Source organism: Lutra lutra, chromosome 13, assembly GCF_902655055.1.
Source record: "Lutra lutra chromosome 13, mLutLut1.2, whole genome shotgun sequence".
NCBI lineage: Eukaryota > Metazoa > Chordata > Mammalia > Carnivora > Mustelidae > Lutra > Lutra lutra.
The window spans coordinates 4966327-4987303 of record NC_062290.1 but is presented as its reverse complement, the minus strand read 5'-3'; the positions used below and the strand labels follow the sequence as shown (position 1 = coordinate 4987303).

Sequence of the window (20977 nt, the reverse complement as noted above, 5' to 3'; positions counted from 1 at the left end):
ATTGGCAAGCTTATAAAAAATCATGTGATCATACACATGAGGGTTCATTTCTGGGTTCTCTTATTCCATTTCATTCATCTATCTGTTGTCTTTATGCAAATATACACTGTTTTGATTACTGTGCCTTTCAGTTTTGAAATCAGGAAGTGTGAGTCCTCCAGCTTTGTTCTTTATCAAGATTATTTTGGCTATTTCGGATCCCTTGAGATTCCACATGAATCTTAGGATGGGTTTTTCTATTCCTGCAAAAAACCTCATTGGAATTTTGGTGGAGATTGCATTGAATCTGTAGATTGCATGGGAATAATATTGACATTTTAATAATATTATTTTCTAATCCATTAACATGAGCTGTGTTTCTATTTATATCAAATTTAATTTTTTTTAGCGATGTTTTATGGTTTTCATTGTACAACTCTTTTACCTTCCTAAGGTAAATTCCTTCCTAAGGTTAATTCCTAAGTATTAATAGTTTTTGATGCTGTTGTAAATGGAATTGTTTTTGTAATTTGCCTTTCCGATTGTTTGTTGTTGGTTTATAGCGATTCATCTGAGTTTTGTGTGGTGATTTCGTATCCTGATACCTTGCTGAATTCATTTATTTTAGCACTTGTTTTTGTGGAATCTTTGGGGTTGTGTATATGTAAGATTATACCATCTGTAAACACAGATAATTTTACTTCCTTTCCAATTTCGATGTCTTTTATTTCTGTTTCTTGCCTAATTGCTCTACCGAGAATTTCTAGAACCATGTTTCATTGGTGAAAGTGGACATCCTTACCTTTTTTCATACATGGCTTTTATTATGTTGGGATAATTTTCTTCTATTTCTAGTTTTTTAAAATATGTTATCATTAAAGTGTGTTAAATTTTGTCAAATGCTTTTTCTGCATTTCCCCTTCTTTCTGTTAATGTGGTATATTACATTGATCCATTGTCCTATTTTGAACCATCCTTGTATTCCAGAAATAAATCCCACTTGGTCATGATGTGTAATCCCTTTAATATGCTTATTTTAATTTACTACTAATTTGCTGAGAGTTTTTACATTAATACTGAGAAATAATACTGGTCTGTAGGAAGTTGTGCTGGCCTGATAAATGAATTACAAGGTGTTCTCTTTTCAACTTTTTGGAGAAGTTTGGAAAGGATCAGTTAGTTTTTATTTAAATGTTTGATAGAATTCACTCATGTAGTTATCAGGTTCAGGGCATTTTCTTTGTTAGAGATGTTTTTATTATGGATTCAATCGTACTAGTTATAAGTCTATTCAAATTTCTTATTTCTTTGTGATTTAATCTTCATAGGTTTTTTGTTCCTAGGAATTGAGCCATTTCAGATAGGTTATCCAATGTATTGGCATACTGCTATTTGTAATACTCGCATAGCCCTTTTTATTTTTGCAGAATTGCTCATGGCCCTACTTTCATTTCTGACTGTAATAATTTGTGTCCTGTTTTGTTTTTAAGTAAACTCTACACCCAACATGGGGTTTGAATTCATGACCAAGATCAAGATCAGGAGTCCCATGCTCTATTGCCTAAGCCAGCTAGGTGCCCCTTATCTTTTTCAGTCCATCTAGCTAAAGTTTTTGTCAATTTTATTGATCCTTTCAAAGAGTCAACTTTTGGTTTCATTCTATTGCCTATTTCATTTCTCCCTATTCTAATCTTTATTATCTTTTTCTTTTGGCTAGCTTTGGTTTAGTTCATTCTTTTTCTAGTTGTGATATTAGGTTGTTGATTTGGGATCTTAAATTTTAAGTGTGTATAGCTATGAATGCCCCCTTTAGTACATCTTCTGTTGTGTCCCTTGAATTCTGGTATATTGTATTTTCATTTTTGTCTTTTTTAAGTATTTGCTCATTTCGCCTGCAGTTTCTTCTTGAGTCTGTTCTTTTAAAATGTGTTAATTTCCACAGTTTTGTGAATTTTTCAGTTTTCCTTCTGTTATTGATATCTAACCTCATTCCACTGTGGTTAGAGAAGATACTTTGTATGGATGAGTATAGTTGAAATACATAGAGACTTAATTTGTTGCCCAGTATATGATATGTCCCTTATGTCCTTCATAAGTCCCATGTGCACTTATGAAGAATTTATATATGTCTGTTAGATCTGTGTCTTGTGTAGGATGTTCTGTATATGTGTGTTAGATCTAATTGGTTTATTGTGTTATTTCTACTACTACTCTTTCCTATTTATCCTCTGTCTAGTTGTTCTGTACATTATTGTGAGTGGGTTATTGAAGTCTCCAATTATTATTTTGTTTTTTATTGAGGTGTCGACATAGAAGATTATATTAGTTTCAGGTGTACAACATAATTGTTTGATATTTGTACATATTACAACAGGATTATGACACTAAGTTAAATTAACATCCATACACAGAATTACAAGGTCTTTCTTCCTGTGATAGGAACTTTTGAGATTTAGTAACCTATCAACCTTCAAATGTATAATACATTATTAATTATAGTTATCATGCTGTACATTATATCCCCAGGCCTTTTTAAGTTTATTACTGGAAGTTTGTGCCCTTTGACCACCTTCACCCATTTTCCCAAACCCCCTCACCCTTGCCCCTGGCAACCATCAATCTACTCTGTATTTCTATGAGCTTAGGGTTTTTAAGATTCTGCGTATAAGTGAGATCATATAGTGTTTGTCTGTCTAATCTGACTTAATTCATTAAACATAATGCCCTCAAGAACCATCCATGTAGTCACAAATGACAGGATTTTCTTCTTTTTATGTGACTGTCATTCACTTTTATAATATACACCACATCTTCTTTGTTCATTTATCTGTTGACAGTTAAGTTGTTTCCATGGCTTGGCTATTGTAAATAATTCTGCAGTGAACATAAGGTTGCATATATCCTACTGAGTTAGTGTTTTTGTTTCATTCAGATAAATACCCAGAAGAAAAATTGCTGGTTCTTATGGTATTTCTATTTTTAATTTTTTGAGGAAACTTCATACTGTTTTCTATAGTTGTACACCAATTTATATTACTACTAACACTGCAGAAGGATTCCTTTTTCTACACATTCTTGCCAACTCTTTATTTCTTGTGTTTGTGATAATAGCCATTCTGACAGGTATGAGATAAGCCACCTCATAGTTTTGACTTGCATTTCTGTGATGGCTAGTGACGTTGAGAATCTTTTGTATGTATCTGTTGGCCAGCTGTATATTTTCTTTGGAAAAATTTCTATTCAGATTTTCTTCCCCCTTCCCTTTATTTATTTATTTTTTTTTGGAGAGAGAGAGTACATGTGGGGGGCGGGGAGAGAGGCAGCTGGAAAAGGGGAGGAGATAATCTTTTTTTTTTAAGATTTTATTTATTTATTTGTGAGAGAGAGAGAGAGCGAGCGAGCGAGCACAAGCAGGCAGAGAGGCAGGCAGAGGCAGAGGGAGAAGCAGGCTCCCCGCTGAACAAGGAGCCCGATTCAGGACTCGATCCCAGGACCCTGGAATCATGACCTGAGCTGAAGGCAGCCACTTAACCGACTGAGCCCCGAGTCATCCCATATCTGCCCATTTTTTTAAACAGATTTTTTTTTCTTTTGCTACTGAGTTATATGAATTCTTTATATATTTTGGCTGTTAACCCCTTGGCAGATAACCTGTTTTGCAAATATTTTCTCCCATTTCATAGTAAGCCTTTTCATTTTACTGATGATTTAATTGGCTATAGAGAAATTGTTTAGTTTGATGTGGTCCCACTTGTTGATTTTTGCTTTGGTTGCATTTGCTTTTGATAGCAAATTTAAAAAGTCAGCACCAAGACTGGGGAGTTTACTGCCTCTGCTTTCTTCTAGGAGTTTCATAGTTTCAGGTCTTATCTTCAAGTCTTTAGCCCATTTTGAGGTAATTTTTGTGTATTGTGTAAGGTCATGGTCCAGTTTCATTCTTTTACATTGACTACCCAGTTTTCCCACTTTTGTTGAAGAGACCATTCTTTTGCCATTATATATTCTTGGCTGGTCATAAATTAATTGACCATATGTGCATGTGTTTATTTCTAGGTTCTTTATTCTGTTCTATTGATCTGTATGTCTGTTTTTATGTCAATACCATAATATTTTGATTACTGTAGCCTGTAATATAGTGTGAAATCGGGAAGTGCGATGCCTCCAGCATTGTTCTTTCTCAGAATAGTTTTAGCTATTTGGGGTCTTTGTGCTTCCATACACATGTTAGGATTGTCTTTTCTATTTCTATGAAAATGCCATTGGAATTTTGATGGGGAATACGTTGAATTTGTAGATTGCTTTGGGTAGTATGAACGTTTTAACAATATTAGTTTTTTCAATCCATGAACATGTGCCTTCAGTTTCTTTCACCAATGTCTCATAGTTTTCAGGGTACAGATTTTTACCTCCTTGCTTAAATTTATTCCTAGGTATTGTACTCTTTTGTTTTTTTTAAAGCTTTTATTTATTTATTTGACAGAGATCACAAGAAGGCAGGGAGGCAGGCAGAGAGAGAGGAAGGGAAGCAATCTCCCCGCAGAGCAGAGAGCCCCTTACTTGTTTTAGAAGTTAGAGTTAAGGGTTGTTGGATGGCTCAGTCGATTAAGTGTCTGACTTTTGATTTTGGCTCAGGTCTTGATCTCAGGGTTGTGAGTTCAAATCCCATGTTAAGCTCCACACTGGGCATGGAGCCTACTTAGAAAAATAATTTGAGATGTCTTGGGATATCAGACATTCAGTTTGGAGCATTTTAAACGTCCAGCTTGAAAAGACATTTTAATGTTGCAAAGTATTCTTGTTATAATTTATTTTATAATTGTTTTTAATAGGTAGAAATATAGTAGTATATTTTCATTAGCTTTGTGTTAATTTGAGATTAAAAATTACAGTGTTAGTAGCCATATTGGTTTTGAGAAAAATCAGGCAGTTTTCAAGAGAAAAAAGTAAGAAAGACAGGGCGCCTGGGTGTCTCAGTTGTTAAGCATCTGCCTTTGGCTCCAGTCATGATCTCAGTGTCCTGGGATCGAGCCCTGCATCAGGCTTCCTGCTTGGCGGGAAGCCTGCTTCTCCCTCTCCCACTCTTCCTGCTTGTGTTCCATCCCTTGCTATGTCTCTCTGTCAAATAAATAAATAAAATATTTACCAAAAGATAAAAATAAAAAAGAAGACAAACTAGGAATGGTTTCAGAAATTTAGTTATTAGATAAAACACTTGTTAGTGATTTCTTCATTGGAGTAATTATTTGTTATATTTGCTTTTTAGAAAATCACTTCGAGAAATGTATCAATCAGATTCTGAAGGATGGGCCTCTTCAAAAGATCTGAGAAGTCATCTTGGACATTTAGAATCAGAACTTCTTTTTCTAAGCACACTTACTGGCATCAGTATAAGAAATTACTCCATGAAGACAGAGGTCCTAACAAATACTGAGAAGACAGAGAAGAGTAAGTATTAATTTTAATTTTGAAGTGAGGGTTGAAGCTTATCTTATTATGCATAAGAAATTGGCTGTAATGACATTGAATTAAAGTTCTATAGGGTAGGGGCACCTGGGCTGCTCATTCGGTTAAGGGTTCGACTCTTGATTTTGCCTCAGGTCATAATCTCAGGGTCGTGGGATTGAACCCTGTGTTGGGCTCCACACTCACTGGATTCTCTCTCTCCCTCTGCCCTCTCCCTGCTCTCCCATGGGTTTTCGCCCTCTCTCTAAAAATAAATAAATCTTAAAAAAAAATTGTGTAAGATAACTATATGACCTTCTATATGACTGTGTGGTTGTGGTAAACTTGTTTTGTCGGGTATCTTGAACATCACAGTGTGCATAATACTCTTTAAAAGCTGTCTGAGGTAGATATTAAGGAAGACACAGGCTTTATCATTAAGTATCTTTTTTTTTTTTTTTAAAGATTTTTTATTTATTTGTCAGAGAGAGAGGGAGAGAGAGCGAGCACAGGCAGACAGAATGGCAGGCAGAGGCAGAGGGAGAAGCAGGCTCCCCGCCAAGCAAGGAGCCTGATGTGGGACTCGATCCCAGGACGCTGGGATCATGACCTGAGCCGAAGGCAGCTGCTTAACCAACTGAGCCACCCAGGCGTCCCATATCATTAAGTATCTTAATACAAGTAATAGGTAAGTGAAAGAACAACAGTACCATTAATTTGTAAATTTTTTTTTTTTTCAAATATTTATTCATTTGAGAGAAAGAGAGAGAGAGCACAAGCAGAGGGAGAGGAGGAAGGGTGTCTGCTGAGCTGGGAGCCCAATGTGCGGCTCAAAGCCAGGCCCTGGAAATCATGACCTGAGCCGAAGGCAGATACTTAACCTATTTGAGTGACCTAGGCGCCCCTAATTTGTAAATCGTAAGAGTTGTTCACTACTGGGCGCCTGGGTGGCTCAGTGGGTTGGGCCGCTGCCTTCGGCTCAGGTTGTGATCTCAGGGTCCTGGGATCGAGTCCCGAGTCGGGCTCTCTGCTCAGCAGGGAGCCTGCTTCCCCCTCTCTCTCTCTCTCTCTCTCTGCCTGCCTCTCCATCTGCTTGTGATCTCTCTCTGTCAAATAAATAAATAAAATCTTTAAAAAAAAAAAAAAAAGAGTTGTTCACTACTGACGTGAAGCCTGCCTCACCGACAGTGCTCTACTCCTACCAAACGTGGCCTGTGGCCAAGATAAATATTTCAGGAGCTAGACCATTTTCAAGAGGAGAGTTTCTGGTCCCAATGACTAAGTTTTATTGCCAAGGGCCTGTGATGCGGTAACTTATAAAGGGAAGCTAATTCAGCTGTGCATTGGAATTTGGGAACTTTGGACCTGGGTGGTTCAGTTGGTTAGGCATCTGCTTTGGCTCAGGTCATGATCCCGGGGTTCTGGGATTGAGCCCTGTGTCGGGCTCCCTGCTCAACATGGAGTCACCTTCTCCTTCTGCCCCCTCCCTGATTTGTACTCACAATTTCTCAAATAAATAAATAAAATCTTAAAAAAAAAGGTCACTTTTAGAATTGCTTCCTGACTTTTCCACTGACATAACTAACCCTCATGAAGGGAAGATAGTGAGTTGGTCCTCAGAGGGTCTTTGGTAGCTCGCCTCAGTGAAAGTCTGAAATACAAAGAGAAATGGGTTACAGGAATTTGGACATTTCAGATGCTTGAAGAGGTGGGATACAGAGAGGACGGGAGAGTGAGTTTAGGCCAGGTGCCCGTCTTGCTAGTGCAGAAATCTTCATCTTCCCACTTTGAGTCTTCCTAAGTTGACCTCCTCTGCAGAGGTACTTGTGCTGCCTATTCAGGATGTGCTTTTTTTTTTTGGAAGATTTTATTTGTTTGAGAGAGAGAGAGCATGAGCAGAGGGAGAGAGAGAAGCAGATTCCCTGATGAACAGGGAGCCCCTTGTGGATAGGGCTTGATCTCATGACTCTGAGATCATGACCTGAGCCATGGGCAGATGCTTAACCAACTGAACCACCCAAGTGCCCCTCAGAATGCTTTTGAGTAGGCTTAATATTGAGTTTCCCCCTTTGCTGGCTTAGGTTTTAATTTTTCTGGGTCTGCCAGATTAGTTCCTTTCTCTGTAATATCTAGCTCATCCATCTGATTTCCAGTTTCCAAACTTGTTACTCTCCTTTTTCTTCTTTATTCTTGTAGAGTTGTGCTCTTCTAAAAATACCTTTGTTAACAAAGTCAAAATAGTGGTTATCTCTTGGGTGGGTAGTATATAGACTCCAGAAGGGCATGAGAGAACTTTATGGTTTATTTGAAAATTTCTTTATCTTTATCTCAGTTGTAGTTACATGGAAAACACATGTTAAAAAATACTATGTTAAAAAATACTGAGTTGCATTGAAGTATAAAATTTTGAAAGATAACAGTAGGTGGATTCCATTTAGTGTTTTTAAGTAGAATCAGATAATGTTGAAAAAAAACCTCCATCTAACACTTGTAATTCAAACTTGTGTAGGGTAGCATGTTTCTTCTTCTTCTTTTTTTTTTTTTTTTTTTGGAGTGAGAACTCAAATGGGGAAAGGTGCAAAGAGAGAGGGAGAGAGAATCTTAAGCAGATTCCATGCTCAGGGCAGAGCCCAATGCAGGGCTTGATCTTACGACCCTTAGATCATGACCTGATCTGAAATCAAAGAGTTGGATGCTTAACCACCTGAGCCACATGGGTGCTCCTATACTAGCATGTCTTACTATAATCTTTAGTATAATTGAGAAGTAGAAAGTATGAGTTACCTTTAATACAACTTTGCCAAGGTAATCAATTTGGTGCACATTCTTTGAGATATTTGCAATGTAAATACTAACATAAACTCTCCCCCATGTACTCACATGTATTAGAAATATTCATTAAAAAATTAATAGGCATTTGAAGGAAACTTATTTGCAATAAAACATTTTTTTTTCTGATTTATAGGTATAACGAAAGTTCTACAGAGACACAGATTATCAGGAAATTGCCAAATGATTACATTTCAACTTGAATTTCAGATTCTGGAAATCCAGGTAAATGGAGTCTATTGTAGTAATAGAGATTCTGCTGTGATTAAGCGTTTCCCACACCCCAGCCTTCAGTAGTGGCTGAGCTGAGGAGGGATTCGTGAACCACAGCCCTCTTGTAGTACGTATGCTTGTACAAAGTGATACCATTTTTACGGTATAACCGCCCTGGCAACTGCATATGAGAGGATCATTGCTGAAGGTCTAGGTGCTCTATTGGAAGGCAGATAGCAAGTTCCTCCTCATCTCTCAGAGCAAGCCCCAAGGTCATGGGAACAGTCCTAGATACCCTCATATGCCAGCCATGCATTATTTATTAGTTATCTGCTGGTGCTTAACAAATTTTCCCAAAATTTAATGCCTTCGAACAAGAAAATGTTTATCTCACCCATTTTCTGTGGATCAGAGATTTGAGAACAGCTGAGTTGTGTGTTCTTGCTCAGGGCCTCTCCTGAAGTTCTGGTCATTTGGAACCACAGCCACCTGAAGACTGTTCAGGGCTGGCAGCTTAGACTCCAAAGTGGTTTGTGGTTACTCCAGCAGGTTACACTGGACTGCTAAGATACAATGCAGGAGGAAGACTTTTCTGGCTAAGACTTTGCATAAAATCAGGAAACAGAATGAGAATGTGCAGCATATGGCCAGGGTTGGGCAGAAGAAGGTAAGAAACCTTCAACGTATGGCTCCAAGAAGAGTGAGATCCAGGCATAATTTCAAGAATTGACTTGGCCTAGGCACAAACTATGATAGCAGAAAACAGTTCAACCAGTTTGTTTTGTGAACTTGGCCTACGAGGAGTATGTGTAAAGGAAACTCACAGGGAAGGGAGGGTAGACTATCTTGCCTTCAACTTATCAGATAACCAAAGCAGATGTGATCAGTTGTCATAACCCAAGTCCTATGGACAAGAAGCTTGCTTATATTCATAGTCATGTACCAGAATTCCTGGTCCCAGTCCTCAGCCACAAAAACAGCCCTGAGTTCTCCTGTTTTGTATGGAACAGGGATTGATGTCAGATAATCAGGACCCTGCCTCCTTAAGGTGTTAGATAGCCATCCCAACTAGTCAAGAGTGCCTGCTTCCAAGTATATGGGCTAGAGGTTTTGCTTCTCGAGAACTCTTTGCAGTCCATATCCATGGTTGCTGCCACTGGCCCTGGCAGACTGGGAAAGGGCTATAGGATGTCTGGGCCCCTCATCTGATGATGGAGCTCCCAGCTTGCTCCCACCTCAGAGCATTCTCCCTTCAACACTACCGAGGTGACTAAGAGCTTTCAGAGTGTATCATTGCCAAGGCTAGTTGAGCAGGATATGACATGGGGCATGGATGAGGAGTGCCCTTAGGGGAAGTAATCCTTTCCAGGTTGTCACCAGGCCTGTGCAGGGTCTGTGCAGGGTCACCAAGGTGAAATTATTGTTCTGCATGACCTCAAAGATCATCTGCTGAAGACTGAAAAAGAATGTGGATACAAATGGATTGGTCTCATTTGGGATAGTCTGTGTCAGGACCCTCGCTTCTCTTTTGGATAGCCCAGGAGCTCCTGGATGTTGTCCCATCGCAAAAGGTTGCATAGGCATACCAACTGAATTTTTTCTCTTTGCAGCTAATATGATCTTAAACTCAGAATGGTGATATACCACATACTTACCTGCGTCTTGGCCTCCATTAATAGGCCAGGCCTATAGTCCACATCAGGTTGATGGAGTCATAGGCCCAAGGTCCATCTCCGTGTGTGAGGACATTTGTACTGGCAGTGTATACATTGCCCCAGAAACTGCTCAGGAGCATCCTAGTAGCCTTGGGGTTGTATAGGCTATTTCTGCTATTAGTGTTTGTCTTTTACACAGTCATTCCAGCAGATAACTGGAAAGTAGCTAGACGGTTGGCAAAGCTAGGTTCGTCCTTGGGAGGCTTAACCATAAGTCCAACTGAAAAGAGGCTAGTCCTCTGAAGTTGACCTGAACCAACTGCTCATTGGAGCTGTACATTCCAGAATGGCGTGTCCCCAAAGATTGATTAGCCTGTTCATTAGGGGGACTATGGCCTAAGAGATAAAATAGACTTCAGGTTTTTTTTTTTTTTAATATTATTTATTCGAGAGAGAGACAGAGAGAGCATGAGCGAGGAGAAGCAGACTCCCCATGGAGCTGGGAGCCCGATGTGGGACTTGATCCTGGGACTCTAGGATCATGACCTGAGCTGAAGGCAGTCAGTTAACCAACTGAGCCACCCAGGCGCCCTAGACTGCAGTTTTGTAACTTCATTTTAAGTTGTGTATTTTGGTCACTTAAGCCTCTGAAGGAAACGGTTGTTTGATCCCATTATGAATCAGATCAAGGTTAACATCACAATTTGGGGATATATTTTATACCATGATATGCTTCTGAAGAATGGCTACAGCCTCACCCAAGGCATTCTGTGCTTGAACTGACACTGGGAAACTCCCATAGTGGTTTGGCTTGCTGGTCCTATGTGGCTGTGTGGCAGTACAGACAAGACTGGAGCCATGTGGGCCTTGTTGCAGTGGCCATGTTCCCTGCCTTCTACTGGGCAGTGGTGGCACCAGTCCATAGCTAATGTTGTTATTAATAATATATTGAGCTTAACATTATGATCCCATACCACCAAAGCATGATTGTAAATTTTGTAACCATTTAGTAATGGCTTAAAGTGTACTATTATCTCACATGCTGAATAAATTAGAATTAGTTGAGCTGCGTATGACAGAAAACTTAAAGGTAGATCAAAGTACTAGAAGTTTCTCTATTGCTTAAACAAAATTGGTTTTTGTGTTTTTTTTTTTTTCTTTTCTTTTTCTTTAAACCAAATTGTAAGGTAAGTTTTCTAGAGCTAGTATGGTGACCTCATGAATATCAGGCTCTGCCATTACCCATGTGACTTCCAAATCATGGTGTGATGATCAATGGAGCACTTCAGGTGTTGGGCAGGGGGATGGGCAATCAAGGGCTTAGCTTTTCTAGCTTTCTGGAAGTTGTAACATCCATCATTCACCTACATTCTATTGGCCAATAACGTCCTACAAAGGAGGCTGGAAATTCAGTCTTCATTATGCATGGCCATGACACCAGTGAGAAATTGGTACAAGAAAGAGGTAGAAGTGCTGGGAACTACCAGTAGTTCCTGTCTCATGCTTTGGGGGATGTAGGGGAAAAAATCTGAGGAGAGGAACAGTAGATATTCTTTGATAGATGAAGAACACAGTAGCTGTTGAATCTCTAAAGACATGTAAGTTGTTATTGTTCACATTCAATATAATAGGAATCTTTGAACTGCTCAGTTTTACTTAATTTGCTACAGACTTTCCCTGGCTATGTTAACAAACATTTGGTTTTTCTCTGTGCCTTTCCAAAGTTCTGATTTTTCTTGAGGACCATACTAAATAAGATGTTGCAAACAAACAACTCTCAAATAAGGAAGATTTTAGGAATAAGTCATATGTGGGATTCATGGGGTTTCATGGAGAAGTAGGAAACAAGGGACTATCTATATTTCTTTGTTGTTTGGAATTCAAATATAATGAGCTGATGCGAATTTTTAAAAAGTTATTACTTAATGGTAAATCCTCACATTCTAGGCTTTATTTGTGTAAATATGCCTTTAAACTAGAATTGCTAGGTCTTAGGAGATGTACATGTAAGTTCTCATAGTACCAGATTGCCTTCTAAAGTGGTTTTACCGTTTTACATGTGGAGCTATATATTTTAGTAATATATATATTATATAAATATATTATATATATATATATAAATTTATATATATATATTATATATATATAATATATAATATATATATAATATATAAATATATATATTATATATTATATATTATATATATATTATATATTATATATATATAATATATATTATATATATATATATAAATGTATTACTATTTTACATGTTGAGCATGTAAAATAGTAATAGTTTATAGTTGAGACTAATAGGAAAAAAAGATAAAGATACAACAAAGCTTCTGTGTTCTTAAAGATTTTTTTTAATGGAATTTCCACTAGAGGGAGGTGTTTAACTGCTAGAAAATTGAAAAGTAACCTAAATAATAAAACTATCTTGTTTAAAGAATATTGTTGTAATAGGGCGCCTGGGTGGCTCAGTGGGTTAAGCCCCTGCCTTCGGCTCAGGTCATGATCTCAGGGTCCTGGGATCGAGTCCCGCATTGAGCTCTCTGCTTGGCAGGGAGCCTGCTTCCTCCTCTCTCTCTCTCTCTGCCTGCCTCTCTGCCTGCTTGGTCTCTCTCTGTCAAATAAATAAATAAAATCTTTAAAAAAAAAAAAAAGAATATTGTTGTAATAAAATCATAGTAATACAATGTGAGAACCATAAGTGACCATATAGACTATTAAGCTCATTCCCTTTATTTTAAAGAGAAATACATCAAGGGAGTTTGAATGATTACCCATGTTGTCACAGTTGTTACTCAGAGGTGGTTGGAATATACAGTTCTGTTCTCCAGATTTACTGTCTGTTGTTGTAAGAACGTCAGAATTAACATGTGGCAGTATTCATACTCCGTACAGTATAATAAATCAGATCAGTGTCAGTTTGTAGGGAAAATGGCTAAGAATGTTTTCGTAACTACTCTTCCTGAAACCCAGTAAAACAAAGTGATTCCAGAGTAAGGAAATTTTTAATTAATATCTGGTCTTGGCACATCCTCAAGTACTGAGAGCTATTAAAAATAGGGGTGCCTGGGTCGCTTGGTTGCACATCCAACTTTTCATTTTGGCTCAGGTCATGATATCAGGGTCATGGATTTGGCCTCATGTTAGCTTCCATGCTCAGTGTAGAGTCTGCTTGTCCGTCTCTGCTATCCCTTCCGGGTTTGCTCTTGTTCTCTCTCTCTCTAAAATAAACAAATAAAATCTTAAAAATGGGGCACCTGGGTGGTTTAGTTGGTTAAGAATCTGCCTTTGGCTCAGGTCATGATCCTGGAGACCCAGGATCAAGCCCTGTATCCAGCTCCCTGCTTAGCAGGGAATCTGTTTCTCCCTCTCACTCTGCTTCTCCCCTGCTAGTGCTTGCTTTCTCGCTCACTCTCTTAAATGAATAAAATCTTTTAAAAACCTACATAAAATAAAAATGAAATAGACTCCTTGAATGTCAAAGCAGTTTGAGACACAATCAATAGCTAGGGCAGTGTTGAATGATAAATTTCATCTTCATCATAAGGCCAACCATAGAAGACTGGGAGAGGAAGCTGTTTCATGTAATGCATAGAAAGTCAGCAAAGTTGAAGAAACAGAGGAATTATATTCGAAACTAAGGAAAAAGATAAAACTTTAGAAAAAATTTTGAAATGGAGATAATTACTTGAAAGGAGATCAAAGTAATGGTCATAACGATGCTCATTGAACTTGGGGAGAAAAATGTACTTCAAAAAAGAAATGGGGGCAAATAGCATTTGAAACATTGACCATTGAATAATACAATAACTTCACTGAAAAATACAGTAGAGGGTTTCAACAGCAGACTAAATAGAGGAAAGGATGAGTGAATTTGAATACAGGACAGAGGAGCAGACCCAATCAGAGAAGCAAAAAGAAATAAGAATGAAGAAAGGAAAGATGACTTAAGGGACTTAAGGGACAAAATCAAGTCAACTGACCCTTGGCATTATAGGAATCTCAGAAGAAAGTAAGATAAAGGGACAGAAAATTTATGTGAAGGAATAATGGGTGGAAAATTACCTAGCCTTGGGAGAGAAAGCGACACCCAGATCCAGGAATCCCAGAGAGTTCTGAAGAAGATGAACCGAAGAGAGACCAAGATCATAATTAAAATGTCAAAAGTTAAAAAACAAGGAGGAAATCTTAAAAGCAACAAGAGAAAAGCAATTGGTTAAATACAAGGGAACCCCTCATTAGACCTTTAGCAGATTTTGCCACAGAAATGTTTCAGGCAAGAGGGGAGTAGCACAAAGTGCTGAAAGAGAACAATTTCCAACCAAGAATACTCTCCCTGACAAAGTTATTCAGAATTGAAGGAGAGATAGGAGTTTTCCTGACAAATGAAACCTAGAGTTGACTGCCACTAAACTGGCCTCAGTGCGAAATGTTAAAGGGACTTCGTTAAGCTGAAAGGAAAGGGCCCTTATTATTGCATGGAAACATGAAAGTATAAATCCCCTGGTAAATGTAAATATATAGTAAAAGTAGTAGAATAATCACTTATAAAGCTAGCGTGAAAGTTAAAAAACAAAAGTAGTAAAAATACATGATTAGTTAAAGGTTACTCATGATAAAAAGACATAAGATTACATGGAAGGAGAGTAAAAATGTAGAGCTTTATTATGTCTTCAAACTTAAGTTTGAAGTTGCTATCAGCTTAAGGTAGACTGTTATAAATACAAGTTACGTGGAAGTAATCACAAACCAAAAACGTGTAGTAGATACACAGAAGATAATGGGAAAGGGATCTAAGTGTACCACTAAAGAAAGTCAAGCCACAAAGGAAAAGGGTAAGAGAAGAAAGGAACATAGAAACTACGAAGCAGCCAGAAAATAACAAAATGACAATAAGTACATATCCATTAACTACTTTAAATGTAAAGTGAGTAAATTGTCAATTCAAAAGATGTAGAGTGGCTGAATGGATTAAAAAACAAGAGCCATCTATACATGCCTACAGAGAGTCACTTTAGACATAATGGCAGATATACACTAAAAGGATGGATGGAAAAAGATATTCCATGTAAATGGATCCAAAAGAAAGCTGGAATAGCTGTACTTACATCAGGCAAAATGGACTTTTACGGATGCATAATAGACAAGGGCAACAAAGGGGTTAATAAACATGAGAATTTAACATTTGTAAATATTTGTGCACCCAGGTGGCTCAGTCAGTTAAGCGTCTACCTTCAGCTCAGTTTCTACTCCCAGAGTCCTGGGATCAAGTCCCTCATTGGGCTTCCTGCTCAATGGGGAGCCTGCTTCTCCCTCTTCCTGCTGCTCTGTCTTCTTGTGGTCTCTCTCTCTCTCTCTCTCTCTAATAAATCTTAAAAAAAAAAAGTTTGCACCCAAAATAACACTGAAATATATAGCAAATATTAACAGACCTAATGTGAGAAATGGACAGCGGTACAGTAATAGTAGTGGACCTTAATACCCCACTTACATCAATAGGTAGATCATCCAGACAGAAAATCTGGGGCTTTGACAACAGGTTAGACCACATGGAATTAACATATACATACAGAACATTCCATTCACAAAAAACAAAACATTCTTCTCAAATGCACAGGGAACATTCTCTAGGATAGATTATATGTTCTATCATAAAAGAAGTATTGAGAGTTTAAGAAGACTAACAAAAGCATCTTTTTTTTCTTTCATTTATTATTTTTTTAAGATTTATTTATTTATTTATTTGAGAGACAGAGATCGCAAGTAGGCAGAGAAGCAGGCAGAGAGAGAGGGGGAAGCAGGCTCCCTGCTGAGCAGAGAGCCCGACGCGGGGCTCAATCCCAGGACCCTGCGATCATGACCCGAGCCGAAGGCAGAGGCTCAACCCAGAGCCACCCAGGCGCCCCAGGATCATACATCTTAATTAAGTGGGATTAATTCCAGAGGTGCAAAGATGGTTTAACAATTGCAACAATCATTGTGATCTGCCACATTAACAAAATGAGGGATAAAAATCATATGATCATCTCAATAGATGCAGAAAAGGCATTTGATAAAATTGAAATCCCTTTTTTTTTTTTAAAGCATTTTTTTTTTTTTAATTTGACAGAGAGATCACAAGCAGGCAGAGAGGCAGGCAGAGAGAGAGGAGGAAGCAGGCTCCCCGAGAGAGCAGAGAGCCCGATGCGGGGCTCCATCCCAGGACCCCGGGATCATGACCTGAGCTGAAAGCAGAAGCTTTAACCCACTGAGCCACCCAGGCGCCCCTGAAATCCCTTTTTTATATAAACTCCCAAGAAAGTAGGTATAGAGGGAGCATATCTCAACCTAATAAAGGCATAGATGAGAAACCCAGATCATATTCAATGGTGAAGAGATGAAAGTTTTTCTCTAAGACCCTTGCTGCTTTTATTCAATATAGTATTGGAAGTCCTAGCCAGAGCAATTGGGGAAGAAACAGAAATAAAAGGAATTCACATTGGAAAGGAAGAAGTAAAGCTGTCACTATTTGGAGATGATATCATATTCTATATAGAAATCCCTAAAGAATCCACCAAGAAATTATTAGAACTAATAAGTTCAATAAAGTTGCAAGATATTAAAACCAATATACAAAAATCTGTTGTTTCTATTCACTAATAATGAACTATAAAGAAGAGAAATTACAAAAACAATTGCATCGAAAAAGAACTCCTATAAATCAATTGCAGAATAACCAAACAATTTGATTTAAAAATGGGTAGAGGATCTGAATAGACATTTTTTCTTTTTCTTTCTTTCTTTTTTTTTTTTTTAAGATTTTATTTATTTATTTGACAGAGAGAGATCACAAGTAGGCAGAGAGGCAGGCAGAGAGAGAAAGAGGGGAAGCAGGCTCCCTGCTGAGCAGAGAGCCTGACTTAGGGCTCAATCCCAGGACCCTGGGATCATGACCTGAGCTGAAGGCAGAGGCTTAACCTACTGAGCCCCCCAGGTGCCCCTGAATAGACTTTTTTCCAAAGAAGACATACAGATGGCCAAATAGGTACATGAAAACACAAAGAAATTGGGGAATGGAGGAAATCCATCAGATGAAATAATCACCTCACACCTATTAGGATGGCAATTATCAAAAAGACAAGAGATAACAAGTATTGGCCAGGATGGAAAGGAAATTCTTGTGTACTATTGGTGGGAATGTAAATTCATGCAGTCAGTGTAGAAAAGAATATGGAGGTTCCTTCAGAAATTAAAAATAGAACTGCCATGTGATTCAGCATTTCCACTTTTGGTATTCATCTGAAGGAAACAAAAACACTAAAAAAGATACCTGTACCCTCATGTTCATTGCATCACTTATAATAGCCAAGCTATGGAAACAACCCAAGTATCCATACATAGATGAATGGATAAGAAAATGTGATACATGTACTGGAATATTATTCATCTAATAAAAAAGCTTGAGGAGTGCCTGGGTGGCTCAGTTGGTTAAGCGTCTGCCTTGGGCTCAGGTCATGATCCCAGGGTCCTGGGATCAAGCCCCAAGGCAGGCTCCCTGCTCAGTGGGGAGTTACTTCTTTTTTTCTCTCTTCCTCTACTCCTCTCCCCAGCTTGTGCTTGCTCTCTCCCTCTCTCTCTCAAATAAATAAATCTTTAAAAAAAGAATAAAATGTTGCCATTTGTGAGAACATTGAGGGACTTTAAGATTATTAGGCTAAGTGAAATAAGTTAGGAAAAGACAAATACTATATGATCTCAACCTATGTGTAGAATCTAAAAAAGCCAAAACCAAAAAATGACAAAGCTCGAAGATAGAGATCACATTCATGATTGCCAGAGGCAGGGTGCTGGGGATATGTCAAAAATAGGTGCAGGGAGTGAAAAGGTACAAAATTTCAGTTTTCAGTTCATCACAGGAATCTAATGTAGAGCATGGCGAGTATAGTTAATACTTAATTGCTTATTTCAAAGTTGCTAAGTGGTTGAATCTTTAAAGTTTTCATTTAACAAAAAATCTGTGGGGTGCCTGGCTTGCTCAGTCAATGGAGCATGAGATTCTTGATCTTGGGGTTGTAAGTTTAAGCCCCATGTTGAGTGTTGAGATTACTTAAAAATAAAATCTTTAAAAAAATTTTGTAAGTATGTATTGTAATGAATGTTAACTAGATTTAATTGTGGTGAACATTTTGCAATATATACAAATAATGAATCATCATAGTTTACACCTGAAAGTAATACATTCTATATCAATTATACACCATATCATAGGCTCCAAAGAAAATGTATCTGATATGATGACATTCAAACCCAAGTGAAAGAAAACATTGAAGTGTGATGCTGTGTATTTTATTAACAGTATGTAAATTTTGTAAAGTTCATAGGACCTTTTCCTGAATGTCTATACCCACAATTCTCTTTTTTTTGAAGATTTTATTCATTTGAGAGAGAGAGTGAGGGTGTGTGAGAGAGAGAGAGGAGAGAGGGAGAGAAGGAGCAGGGGGGAAGGGGAGAGGGAGACATGGGTGTCCGACCCGGACTCTGAGATCATGAATGACCTGAGCTGAAGGCAGATGCTCAAACAACTGAGCCACCCAGATACCCCTGTACCCATAATTCTTAAATTTTAGAGAAAAATGAGAACTACAGACTTAAGTTAACTGGACCTTGATAGAAAGTATCAATGGTGTGCTGAGACTTAAGGAGGGGTCTTGAAGTCAGGCTGTAAGAGTCCACCCCTCATTACCAACTGGGAAGGAAAGACCTACTTAGCCATATCACAGGATGTTGAGAGATGGGAAAATTTGTTGAAGTCCGCTTTCCGATGGCTAAACAGAATCCTCAAACTGCCAAAAACAAAAGAGGGACCTATAAATCATAGGCTTTATGGTGATAGGATTAATTGCCTTTCCTAATGGTCAAAAGCCCAAATCCAACACACTCACACATACTCAAGCAAAAGACAAGATGTGCCTCTGAGATTATTATTTTTTTTTGGTAATGGGTCAATTGAGATATTCACATATCAAATAATTCCTCCATTTGAAGTATATATTGAGTAAATTAAGTATATTCAGAGTTGTACAACCATCACCACTTCAATTTTAGAACATTTTTTACCAACTCAAAAGGAAGCCCCCCCCCCCTTTTTAAAGTTATTATTTATTTGAGAGAGAACGTGTATGCCGGGGTAGGGGCAGAGGGAGAGGGAGCAGACTCCCCACTGAGCAGGGACCTGACATAGGGCTCCAGCCCAGGACCCTGAGACCTGAGCCCAAGGCAGACGCTTAACCAACTGAGCCAGCCAGGTACCCGGGAAGCCCCTTAATTTTTATTAGCTTCAGTCCCTCTCTTTCTGCCCAGATCTATGCAACAGCTATGTTTTTTCTCTATGGGTTTTTATATTTTGGACAGTTTGTTTAAATGGAATCTTCTAATATGTGATCTTTTTGACTGGCTTCTTTCGCTTAGGTCATGTTTTCAGGGTTCTTTCATGTAGTAGGTATTATTACTTCATTCTTTTACTTTTTGTATTGACATTCCATTGTGTGGAACATTTTGTACACATCCAGTACATATATCACATATATCACAAAATGTGGAACATTTTGTTACTCATTTTTCAGTTGATGGGCATTTTGGCTGTTTTCACCTTTTGGCTGTTATTAATGTTGCTATAAATATTCATGTGTAAGTTTTTAATTAGGCATATGTTTTCATTTTTCTTTTTTTTTAGAAACCTTTTTTTAAAAAAGATTTTATTTATTTGAGAGACAGAGATCACAAGTAGGCAGAGAGGCAGGCAGAGAGAGAGGGAGAAGAAGGCTCCCTGCCGAGCAGAGAGCCTGATGCAGGGAGTGATCCCAGGTCGCTAAGATCATATCCTGAGCCAAAGGCAGAAGCTTAACCCACCGTTAACCCAGGCACCCTGTTTTCATTTTTCTTAGGTGTATATCTAAGAATAGAATTGCTGGGTCAAATGGAATGACCAGATGATGACCAATGTTTTAGGCTTTATTTCAGATGCATTTTGCCCATTTGAACATCCTTGAAGAAATGTACATTGAGGACTTTTGCCCAGTTTTTAAGAGCCTTTGGAATTTGTTTTTGATTAGATGTGGTGGTAGATGCCTGCAGACAGCCTGCCTAAAGTGTAGCTGCTCCTAACAATTCCCACTGTATCATCCGGCAGCTGAAGAAGTAAACAAAGATTATAAACCCTTAGTATCCATTTCTCTAGCCACTCAAAATACAGAGGCAAGTCAGCGCTCAAATGGGAAATGTCAGGTAGTATCCACTCACTTTGTTCTTACAAAATACTGAAAATTGCTAGATCTACTCCTGTGAACATATAGTGGCTCCAAATGAGAACACAGATACAGTATTGAGTGTTTTCATCTTCATTTAGGACTTACCCAAACATACTGTCATGAAACGAATTAATAAGAAAGTGGAGAGAAGTTCACTTAATAAGAATTAATTTGGGAAATACAGGAACACACTCTATAAAACCTGTTCCGGCTACCAGATGAAAACTTGGAAGAAAATTGAATGGGAGAAAAGAGAGCTGAGAGAAAGAAACTGATTCTTGTGCTGAGAACTACATTGGAAGTAAACAGGAGGTGAATGGAGGACAGTCTTGAGAAAAATCACCTACAAGAACAAGTGAAAAGAATAATCTGGAAGACCATAAAGAATCAATATATGATTTTTGCAAAAATAAGAACAAAAACCAGTGAAGAAGAAATGATAGGCAACTATAGAATAGAGGATAAAGTAGAAAACCTGAATTTACAGATCAAAATATTTAAGTTTATTTCACAATTCCCACTTTTGAATATGGAGTTATTTCTGTGTTTTGTAATAGGCAG

The 20977-nt window shown here is 38.1% G+C and overlaps 1 protein-coding gene across 1 annotated transcript in view; it reads left to right on the top strand.

Moving 5' to 3' along the window:
• The window catches only part of CENPP (centromere protein P), a 219170-nt gene that overhangs the window by 4167 nt on the left and 194026 nt on the right, over positions 1-20977 (top strand). The window contains exons 2-3 of the mRNA XM_047701079.1: positions 5243-5424; positions 8387-8475. Coding sequence (XP_047557035.1) covers positions 5243-5424; positions 8387-8475 — 271 coding nt within the window. The remainder of the gene's footprint in view (positions 1-5242; positions 5425-8386; positions 8476-20977) is intronic.